We start from the raw sequence: 12,372 nt of genomic DNA, 5'->3' as shown, positions 1-12,372 counted from the left end.
CCACGCAACTGGGACCGATGACCTGCATCAACCATATCAGGGAGCCTGGCCACCCGACTCTGTTAGTCGCCTTTTACGGCAAGCATGCATTGGGTTGCTGAAGACCTATTCTACCCCGGATCTTCACGGGTCCCACGCAAATGGAATACGATGACATGCATCTCGTTAGTCGCCCCTTAGGACAAGCGTGGGATGCCCAAGACCAGGGCCCACTTGCACAAAGCGATCTTAGCGCTAAGACTATTGTAAGCCTATGTTAAAGTATGGGAGTTACGATCATCTTAGTGCTAACATCGCTTTGTGCAAGTGGACCCAGTTCTAACCAATCTTCACTGGGTACTACAGAAATGAGCTTCTACCCACGTTTGATTGGTTGGTTGGTTTGATATTTTAACGCCACACTCAGCAGTATTCCAGCTATATGACGGGGGTCTGTAAATAATCGAGTCTGGACCAGACAATCCAGTGATTTACATCATGAACATCGATCCACGCAATTGGAATCGATGGCATGCATTAACCAAGTCAGCGAGCCTCACCACCCGATCCCGTTAGTCGCCTTTAACGACAAGCTTAGTCGTCTATTACGGCAAGCATGGGTTGCTGAAGACCTATGCTACCCCGGAATCTTCACGGGTCCAATCGATCCGATGGGGCAACGCTTCAACGACCAGGCTATCCCACAACCAGGTATGAATGTAGGTTATTTGTGATTAAAACTGTACCAACACGAACCACTTCAAAAACTGCTATCAATTTTAACTTGCTGTCACCGACATAGCAGCGTCTTTGTATTGAGCAGTCAAGAAGTCAATCTTGGCGCTTTCAAATAACACACGCTGACTAAACGTGACTTGTGTGGTCCTCTGCAAATACGATGTCTCCATTGTCCGTGGTCTGTTTGGGTCTGCTATGGATTTCAGGTGAGCATCCGAATGAAAATATATTATCTCATAAAAGTGATGGTGACATGTTAAATTTTTCGGAGTCATTTGGGCAGGTTAATTGTAACAACGTTCACTCGTCACGCTGAAAACCGGTTAGATTCCTAACGTGGGTAGAGAACATAAAGTTGAAGACTGATATTCCCGCCGTAAATATGGCCGGAATGTTGTGTAAAGCGGCGTTCATCAGACCATGTGCATTATCGCTTTATATAATACTGTGAAATATTGATAGCTTTTCAAATTAGAAAATTGCTATAGTTTCGTTTTATTTAAGTACGTTGGTTGGTTGGTTGGTTTGTTGTTTAACGCCGCACTCAGCAATATTCCAGCTATATGACGGGAGTCTGTAAATAATCGAGTCTGAACCAGACAATCCAGTGATTAATATGAGCATCGATCCACACAATTGGGATCGATGACATGCATCAACCAAGTCAGCGAGCCTGACCACCCGATCCCGTTAGTCGGCTCTTACGACAAGCATGTCACCTTTTACGGCAAGCATGGGTTCCTGAAGACCTATTCTACCCCGGATCTTCACAGGGATATTTCAGTACTTTACTGTTTTGGAATACATTATTGAATTCCGCTTTTGGTCACAGTTTATGTGCATTATATTGGTAAAAATAAACACTACTGACACAGCATAAATCATTGATCCTCTACAAGGCAAAAATCAACTAGATCTGCGACCGTGTCAGTATTGATCAATAACCTAAAAAACGTTAAGTCCCCAACACAACACAAACAAACATGTACTTGTCGCTTTTCTATGACTGTCGCTTTGTCTTGTTCTCTCGCACGTTTCCGCTCTGGCTCTATCTATCGCCGTTATTCGACACTTCTCTTGTTTTACCTCTCAAATCGTCCAGTGAAGATCCGGGTTGCTTGTCGTAAGAGACGACTAACGGGATCAGGTAGTCATATTCGCTGATTTCGTTGTTTGTTTGTTTGTTTATTTATTGTTTAACGCCGCACTCAGCAATATTTCAGCTTAATGACGGCGCTGTGTAAATAATCGAGTCTATACCTGACACTCCAGTGATTGACATCATAAGCAGCGACCCACGCAATTGGATTATGATGACATGCATCAACCAAGTCAGCGAGCCTGACAACCCGATCCCGTTAGTTGCCTCTTACGACAAGCATAGTCGCCTTTTTGGTTGATGCATACTATGGTATCCCACTTACGTAGATATATCCCACTTGCGTAGATATCAATCGACCCGTGAAGATTCCGGGGTAGAATTGGTCTTCAGCAACCCATGCTTGCCGTAAAGGGTGACTCTGCTTGTCGTAAAAGGCGACTAACGGGATCGGGTGGTCAGGCTCGCTGACTTGGTTGATGCATGTCATCGATCCCAATTGCTGGAATATAGCTGGAATATTGCTGAGAACGGCGTAAAACAACAAACCAACCAACCAACCAAAGATATCAATCACTGGATTGTCTGGTCCAGATTCGATTATTTACAGACCGCCATCACACAGCTGGAATATTGCTGGGTGCGGCGTAAAACAACAAACAAGGTAACCCTTTTCGCTCATCTGTCAATGTCATGTTTTCTTTCTCTATCATCCATTTTCTTTCTTTCTCTCATCATCCGTATCACATTTCGTTCCGACATTTCACCAAGACAAATTACTACATACAAATTTCACTTAAGAAAATTCAACTTTATCCCCTCTTCTTTTTCTCGTCTATCATCTCTGCCCTTTTCCCTAATCTGTCACTGTCGTCACTTTGCAAAGGAACCTCATCGGTATCGCATTTGTCTTCACAAAATATATACACTGCCCCAAGATACAGGATACTACACACAATATCACCAAGGGGAGTGTAATCCTAAAAAAAAGTTAAAGACGCCGATTATTTTATGTAACTATGGTTAATATGTCATGTCATGATAGATTAACTATATTAATTTGAAAGAATCGGTTGTTCAGTAGTATATATTGCAAAAAACACAACACAAGATGGCATTCATCTTTCGATCGCCCATGTAGTGATATGGATTACCTGTGACAAAAGGGACATTTAAGCTTTGGTTGTTTGTAGGACAGGTTTACCTTACCACGATCGACACTGTCTATAGCGTTGCAAACTAAAATATATACTCTTCAAAATAAGAAACTTGACACTCACTTTCAAAATGTAATATAATGCGATTGTTTCAAAATAGAACACAGAACCATAATTGAAACACTGTTTGAAGATCGATGTACACAATGTTCAAAACATTAATCGTGTCACCTAGACAGACACACGTACACGATACAGTTAATGTCACAGGGGTACAGAAAATGTCAGTATCGGTTGTGCCCACCACGTGCATCAATCACCGCTTGACACCGACGACCCATAGATGCAATCAAGTTGTCAATAACACGCTGTTGGATGTGCTGCCATTCATGCTGAAGTGCATCAAGAAGCCCCGGAAGTCTTTTGGGCGGTGGATTCCTTCTGCAAACGCGTCGATCCAACTCGTCCCACAGATGCTCAATCGGGGACAAATCTGGTGACCGGGATGGCCAAGGTAATGTCTGGATGTTGTTGTGGTGTAAGAAGTCCTGACAAACACGTGCAATATGCGGTCGAGCGTTGTCCTGCTGGAACTGTCCGCTATGAACGTTGACGTGAGGAAGAACGTAAGGCTGTAGGATCAAGTCTCTGTAACGCACACCTGTCAATGCACCTGCCACATACACGAGAGGCGCCCTACCACCGTGATGAATTCCGACCCATACCATGACACTCCCGCCGCCAAATGGGACAACCTGCTGCATACAGTTGGGGGCGTAACGTTCACCCAGACGTCTGTAGGCACGTGCGCGCCCATCAGCACGTGTGAGTAGGAAACGGGACTCGTCAGTAAACAGTACATTTCTCCACCTTGCACGTGCCCATCTAACCCTCTGTTGGCACCAAAGCAGACGGTCCGCCAGATGACTTGGGGTCAATACATGACGTCGAACAGGTGTTCGTGCAAAAAGTCCAGCCTCCCTCAGTCTGTTGCGTACCGTTTGATCTGATATTCTGCGTACCCCAGGGATCTGTGTGGTTGTCGACGTGGTTGTGGTAGTGCGGCCTCGGAGGTGTCGCAGTCAGATGTATCGATCTTGTGCTTGGGTCGTCACCCTTGGTCTTCCTGACCTTGGTCTGTCGTCACCTCTGTTGGTGTTGTTGTATCGGGTCCACAGTGTGGAGATTGTCTGTCTGGATACGCCAAAGTGCCTGGCCACTTCTTGCTGAGTTGCTCCAGCTTGTAATCTCCCAATGGCGTTGTTCCGTTGAGCTGCATTCAGTCTTGGCATTCTGTCACCGCCTCTACTGCCGTTAAAAGGACTGTATGAACAGCCGTTGATGTGGATTTTTATACCCATTCAGCAGGGGGGCCTGAATGCCTAAATGCAGGATCCTGTGCTGCACGTTTTTTACAGGCGGTTGCGTTCGGATGAAGCTGTAAAATTGACCCCCAAACGCTACGTTTATGTGCTTTGCATTTGTTTTCGCGAATTATAGACACATCATCTTTCTGTTTGACTTATTTGGTTCTCATTTAATGTAATTATTTTAGATCTTTGGCAAAAAGTGGTTTACATCTATGTCAAGTTTCTTTTTTTGAAGAGTATACACACACACACATATATATATATATATATATATATATATATATATATATATATATATATATGTATATATATATATATATATGTATCACTCAGGGCTGCACAATATGTCATAATAAACACTTTTGTCATGTGAAGGATTTCTTACCCTATAAACTTTAAACAAATATAATATATGGTTGACATTTTAAATTTATTTCCAACAGAACTGACACAATGACCTTGTTTAGAGATTAATGAGGTCAAATTCCTGCCTTAACGTGTATTTTCCAATACGCTGCCGGAACATTGAAAGAGCTTTCCTGAAAAATATTTTTTGGCAAGAAGCCGTATTTGTAAAATGAGGAAATGCGCTCTGCAGATTAATGTGGATCAAACAAGACAGGATCCAGGATCTGTTGGTCGTGGGTTCGAACCCCAGATAACCTTGATTCATACCTGTTGATCTTTCTGCTTCACGTTACCCGTGAAGATCCAGGTAGAGAATAGGGTTCACGAACTCATGCTTGTCGTAAGAAGCGACAAACGGGATCGGGTGGTCAGACTCGCTGACTTCTTTGAGGCATGTCATCGTATCCTAATGGCGTCGATTAATGCTCATGATGCCAATTACTGGACTGTCTGGTCCGCCGGAATATTGCTGAGTGCGGAGTTAAATAACAAACAAACAAACAAACAAACATGCGTCAGATCAGACCTCACCCTCCATCAAATTGACATGTTGATATGTGATCGACCTGTTGGGATGCCGGGATTGAATTGGCCCCAAGCAAATTAGAAAGGTCTTGTAACATCTATACGGCAGAGTATAAAATTGTGTTTAATTTATTGTCAAATAATTGTCAGTGCTTGTTTAAAAGGTTCGCAAACTTCCCTCCTCGTGCTTGGTCCCCGTCGAGGTTTCCATCTCATGCATTAAAAAATCTTGAGCGCCCGTAGAAGAGTAGAAGCTTGGGGGTTCGATACCCGGCCGCGTCGTACTAGAAAAAGCTAAAAGATGTTATTTGTTGTTACCTTGGAGCCAATTCGGCATTGAGGGTATAAAACAAGGACTGGCCAGTCAGTATACTGTGTCTAAGTCGGGTATTCATGTTAAAGAGCATGCATCGTGCGTCACGTGTAGTTTGTATTGTTAGTTTTGAGAGTTTTCGGCATTGCAGGGTTGCGTCCGTTAGTTGTAACAGGATATGTGGTTTTTAATCAGTGATTCCCCTTGAGAGTATTTACCAATCATACCTTGCCGAGTCGAAAGTACAGTTCATGCTGTTTAACTGCTCAAAGTGTCCGTAACACTCACTAACTCTGGTTCCCCCACAGCATCTTCTCTGTGCCCTGAAGACTTCACGAGGGAGGGGGAGTCGTGTTACAAGGTCGTGCCGGTCAACATGTCCTGGGCAGACGGATGGGTGAGTTGACCGAGTGAGTGTGAGTGTGTGAGTTGTCTTGGAAGTTTCAATTCGTTACTTTTACTTATCCTGTTATTGGAAATAAGATGTGTGCAAAGCGTGATCATAAGGTTGAGAATGTCCATTGTTTCGTAAGGTTTGCTTGTTGGTTGTTTCATGCCACTCTCAGCATCATTCCAGCTATATGACGGCTATCTGAATATAATCGCGGCTGGACCTGACAATCCAGTGACTGACATCATGAGCATCCAATTACAGTAACCCAGCCAATTACAGTTTACTGTCCCCAACCATCGATAGCTTAGACGGGCATCCAGTTCGGGTAGCTTTGTTTCATTTTGTTTGTTGTTTAACGCCGCACTGAACAATATTCCAGCTCTATGACGGCGGTCTGAAAAATAATCGAGTCTGGACCACACAATCCAGTGACTGACATCATGAGTCACGCATATGGAATACGATGACATGCAACAACCAAGTCAGCGAGCCTGACCATCCGCCTCTTACGACAAGAATAGTCGGGTTTTTCTACGGCAAGCAAGGGTTGCTGAAGACCTATTCTATCCCGGATCTTTACGGGTCTTACTTACGGTCGCCGTCATATAGCTGGAATATTGCAGATTGCTGTGTTAAACAACAAGGAAACAAATACACGTAAAGAGAAAAGCGCTGCGTCGACTGAGGGTTTCACGTGATGCTTTCTGACGATGATGTTGCAGATGATATGCAAGACGATGCAGTCGTTCATGGTGGAGATCGACAGCCGCGAGGAACAGCTCCGTGTGTTCGGCTTCCTACAGCGCCACCACGGTGAGCAGCACTCGGACAATGTAACGCCATTACAATGTTACATTATAGCTGTGTGAGGTTAGGACAAGGTTACATTAGGTCTGAGTGGCATTGGTACAATGCTACGTCATTACGTGACAGGTGGACAATTTTTATTATGACTGTGATAATATGACATTGTTACATCATGACTGTTACTATATGACATTGTTACATTGTGAGTGAGTGAGTTGGGTTTAACGCCGCTTTTAACAGTATTCCAGTTATATCACGGCATGCCAGCCTGATGTGGGAGGAAAGCCCTAAGTGATGCAGGTCTCAGACGTTTACCACTTCGGTGAAACCCACGAGCACGGTATGGTGCTGACAAACCTAGAAACATAATTGGGGCGAACCGGGATTCGAACCCACAATCATAGGTTTCTGGCGTGCCCAAGGGACGCAACTCTGCACAGCGATTGTTACATTGTGACTGTGAAAATATGAGTTACATTGTGACTGTGACAATATGACATTGTTTCATTATGACTGTGATAATATGACATTGTTACATTATGACTGTGATAATATGACATTGTTTCATTATGAGTTTGACAATATGACATTGTTTCATTATGACTGTGATAATATGACACTGTTTCATTATGACTGTGATAATATGACATTGTTACATTATGAGTGTGACAATATGACATTGTTTCATTATGAGTGTGACAATATGACATTGTTACATAATGACTGTGACATTATGACATTGTTACATTATGACTGTGACAATATGACATTGTTTAATTATGAGTGTAACAATATGACATTGTTTCATTATGACTGTGACAATATGACATTGTTTCATTATGACTGTGATAATATGACATTGTTTCATTATGACTGTGATAATATGACATTGTTACATTATGAGTGTGACAATATGACATTGTTTCATTATGAGTGTGACAATATGACATTGTTACATTGTGACTGTGATAATTTGACATTGTTACATTATGACTGTGACAATATGACATTGTTTAATTATAAGTATAACAATATGACATTGTTTCATTATGAGTGTGACAATATGACATTGTTTCATTATGACTGTGATAATATGACATTGTTTCATTATGACTGTGATAATATGACATTCTTTCATTATGACTGTGATAATAGGACATTGCTTCATTATGACTGTGACAATATGACATTGTTACAATATGAGTGTGACAATATGGCATTGTTACATTGTGACTGACAATATGACATTGTTACATTATGACTGTGAAAATATGACATTGTTTCATTATGAGTGTGACAATAGGACATTGTTTCATTATGACTGTGACAATATGATATTGTTACATTATGACTGTGACTGTACGACATTGTTTCATTATGACTGTGATAATATGACATTGTTACATTATGACTGTGATAATATGACATTGTTACATTATGACTGAGTGATAATGACGTTGTAACATTATGACTGTGACAATATGACATTGTTTCATTATGACTGTGACAATATGATATTGTTACATTATGACTGTGATAATAGGATATTGTTACATTATGACTGTGACAATATGACATTATTTCATTATGACTGTGATAATATGACGTTGTTACATTATGACTGACAATATGACATTATTTCATTATGACTGTGATAATATGACGTTGTTACATTATGACTGTGACAATATGACATTGTTTCATTATGACTGTGATAATATGACATTGTTACATTATGAGTGTGACAATATGACATTGTTTCATTATGACTGTGATAATATGACATTGTTACATTATGAGTGTGACAATATGACATCGTTACTTTGTGACTGTGATAATATGACATTGTTACATTATGAGTGTGACAGTATGACATTGTTTCATTATGACTGTAATATCATGACATTGTTACATTATGAGTGTGAAAATACGACATTGTTTCATTATGACTGTAATAATATGACATTGTTACATTATGAGTGTGACAATATGACATTGTTTAATTTTGACTGTGATAATATGACATTGTTACATTATGAGTGTGACAATATGACATTGTTACATTATGACTGTGATAATATGACATTGTTACATTATGAGTGTGACAATATGACATTGTTTCATTATGACTGAGTGATAATGACGTTGTAACATTATGACTGTGACAATACGACATCGTTGTGTCATGACAGTGTTACAATATGACTGTGATATTTTACAATGAGACATGACAAAAAGACAAACGCCGTGACAATGTAGCATTGTGACAAAATGACAATCTGACAATGACGCTCTGTGAAAACAATGTGCTGTACAATATGATAAATGAACGAGTAGTCACATTTTAACGTCATATCTGCACTAACCTAAAATTGAGGAAGTTTAAATCTGAATAATTGCTCCATTCACATTATTACTCCCATCCTAATATGAGTAAGCGGGATTAATTTCAAACGAAGCAGGTAAGACCTTTTTAACTTTCAGTTCCGTCTGACGTTCAAAGCCCATTTGACGGAGTGGTCCTAATGAGGACTGGAGACGTATATTTAGACATTAAATATATAGCTTCTTTCTTCTAATGTACATGCAAACAAAAAGATTGTTTGATGTATTTGAGACAATCGAATAGCCTAGACAAGGAGGCAAGTTTTTTTTTTGTCTAATTGATTGAGGATTTTATATGTGAATCAAACTTTAATCTTTGTGTCTATTATTTGACATCCGGTCACATCTTGATGAATGAGCAACCATGTGCGCATATCTTCATAGACTCCATTCGTTTTTGTTTTTAATCTGAAACAATCCTTCAGTCTTTGTACGTCTTGACACGTGTGATCGTTTGTTTGACGTCACTTTCAGAATCTGTGTTCTTTTGTAAAATCATTTAACGTGTCACAGATTAGTTGTGGTACTCACATCAGATAATACTTATGATTTATTTTTGTCACATTGGCATTAAAAAAGATATATTTGTTTGTTTGTTGTTTAACGCCACATTCAGCAATATACAAGCCTTATGATGGCATACAAATAATGGAGTCTGGACTAGACAATCCAGTGATTGATATCATGAGCATCAATCTTCGCAATTGGGATACCATGATATGCATCAACCAAGTCAGCGAGCCTGACCACTCGATCACGTTAGTCGCCTCTAAATGACAAGCCTGGGCTGCTGAAGATCTATTCTCTACCTGGGAAAAACAATATTTTAAGCAAACATAAGCGAAGTACCGAATTGCGGCATATTTCTTGAATTTAATGGAATCTGTTTGTTTATGGCGATTTGCTCTGTAGTTGACAGAATACCAGTTAAACAAACGTATTCAAAGACATGTAGTCCAGATCAAATAAAACAGTGAGCGACAGCATGAGCATCGGTCTTTGGCGAGGGAGTGCAACAGCATACAACGAACCATTCCGCAGCAGAATCAGGTTTCATGACACTTGGACATACAGGTTCCATGACAATCTGACAAGCATGATTCATGACAATCGGACAAACAGGTTCCATGACAAATCTGACAAGCAGGTTCCATGGCAATCTGACGAGCAGGTTCTATGACAATCGGACAAGCAAGTTCCGAACCAATCTGACGAGCAGGTTCCATGACAAATCTGACAAGCAGGTTCCATGTCAATCTGACGAGCAGGTTCCATGTCAATCTGACGAGCAGGTTCCATGTCAATCTGACGAGCAGGTTCCATGTCAATCTGACCGGCAGGTTCCATGACAATCGAACAATCTGTTTGTAAGAGTGGAGCTTACCTTTAACAATAGTCTCCATCTCCACACAGAGCAAAACAAGTTCTGGACAGGGGGCACTGCCCTCTACGGTCAAATGCAGTGGACATGGATGACCACTGGAAATGCCATCGCCTACACGAACTGGATCAAAGGACAGCCGGACAACAGTTACCATAGCGACACGGGTAACTGGGACACGTGCCTGGCGCTGGACATGAACAAGCAGGCGGGATGGAGCGACGAGCAGTGTGAACAGACGAACTACATGTTGTGTGAAGCCGAGTGAGTGAGTCAGGCAGTGAACAGGCTAGCCATATAGAAAGTCAGTGAGCTGGTCGGTTAGCCATTGAGTAAGTCAGTGAGCTGGTCGGTTAGCGGTTGAGGTGAATCAAAGAGCTGGTCGGTTAGCCATTGAGTAAGTCAGTGAGCTGGTCGGTTAGCCATTGAGTAAGTCAGTTAGCTGGTCGGTTAGCGATTGAGTAAGTCAGTTGGCTGGTCGGTTAGCCATTGAGTAAGTCAGTGAGCTGGTCGGTTAGCCATTGAGTAAGTCAGTTAGCTGGTCGGTTAGCGATTGAGTAAGTCAGTTAGCTGGTCGGTTAGCCATTGAGCAAGTCATCTGGTCAGTTAGCTATTGAGTAAGTCAGTGTGGTGCTGACATGCCTATTAGAATGAGTGAGTGAGTTTTCAGCCGTTTTAGCAATATTCCAGCAGCATCACAGCGGGTACACCAGAAATAGGCTTTACCCATTGTACCCATTCCTATTAGTAACATTCTACCCGGAGAGCGGAAGGTCCGGGGTCGCTCCCCGGCCGCGTCATACCAAAAGACTTTAAAAGATGGTACTTATTGTTAACCTGTTTGGCGCTCGTCATTAAGGGGCTCAAAACAAGGACTGGTCGGCTCGGAGTCAGTTTACTGGGGTATTCATGTTAAACTATTGCATGTTAATCTCAGTGAGCTAGCACAAAAATCGGCATCAGTCCGGACTAGTACGAGCAGCCACACACACACGCGTATGCACGCACGTCGCTATAAAAGTGCAATAATCTTAGACGCGACGTCAAACCCTATTTCACCTCACCTATTAGAAACATAATTTATCCACACAAAGAACAACATGAACACTTATCCAGGATAAACGTGCATTTCTTCAGAGTCACTCGTATATAATTAATTACCAACCCGGAAGACAGCCGACAGCCTGGTTGTCCACCATCACGTGTGTCATCTCCAGACGCATCACCTACAGTAGGAGACTCGCGGAAATCATTTGTTTATTATAATTAATATATGTGTTGTTCTTCCAAACTCTCCGATTTGTTTCAGCGCTATGTCGGGAAGCATACTCGTGGGATGAGCATTGGCACTTCTGACGTCGTATGTGGCTGACATGTCGCGTTCTGATGTGTTTGTGTTACAAAACCGATGAGGTGTATTTTTCCCTGATCAGTCATTCAACATATTACATTGGATGAAACTAGGTTTTACTGTTTTTTGTGTTTTTGATGGTTTACTGTTTTAAGTGTAAAATTACATAAGTCGGAATAAAAATACATAAATGTGTGTATTATACTATTTGTAGCTTGGCATGAGTTGTGGTCGGAAGAAGTTCTCGAAAATACAGATGTCTTTAAAGCACAGATTGTTAGAACAGAATGTGTATTAAACTCAAGGCCATACATAAGAGTATAAATAGGATTTGCAGTGATTCCATGAATGATTTACGATCAAGTGGGACCACATTTAATCACGTGGTCAGAGCTCCAGATAAATTGCGTATTGTCGTACAATACGCACAATAAATCTTTATGACGTTGACGGAGTGAACTTTGA

General features: G+C 41.4%; 1 protein-coding gene across 1 annotated transcript; it reads left to right on the top strand.

Moving 5' to 3' along the window:
• The first annotated feature begins 877 nt into the window (after nt 1-877).
• Nucleotides 878-11,896, top strand: LOC139460616 (perlucin-like). The gene is made up of 5 exons (XM_071242084.1): nt 878-923; nt 5,898-5,986; nt 6,706-6,796; nt 10,589-10,820; nt 11,866-11,896. Exons 1-5 carry the CDS (start codon nt 878-880, stop codon nt 11,894-11,896), a joined length of 489 nt encoding a protein of 162 aa, XP_071098185.1.
• The last annotated feature ends 476 nt before the right edge of the window (nt 11,897-12,372 follow it).

Source organism: Haliotis cracherodii, unplaced genomic scaffold (assembly GCF_022045235.1).
Source record: "Haliotis cracherodii isolate W230 unplaced genomic scaffold, xgHalCrac1.p SCAF_14, whole genome shotgun sequence".
NCBI classification, from domain to species: Eukaryota; Metazoa; Mollusca; class Gastropoda; order Lepetellida; family Haliotidae; genus Haliotis; species Haliotis cracherodii.
The sequence above is the reverse complement of the archived record's forward strand: the minus strand, read 5'-3'. Positions and strand labels throughout refer to the sequence as shown.

What these genes read in the sequence shown, in the direction of transcription:
- LOC139460616 (XM_071242084.1), top strand. Translation starts at nt 878, where the DNA reads ATGTCTCCATTGTCCGTGGTCTGTTTGGGTCTGCTATGGATTTCAG. An exon ending in CTTCCTACAGCGCCACCACG is followed by an intron (nt 6,797 to 10,588) that starts GTGAGCAGCACT and finishes ATCTCCACACAG; the next exon opens with AGCAAAACAAGTTCTGGACA. An exon ending in TACATGTTGTGTGAAGCCGA is followed by an intron (nt 10,821 to 11,865) that starts GTGAGTGAGTCA and finishes GATTTGTTTCAG; the next exon opens with CGCTATGTCGGGAAGCATAC.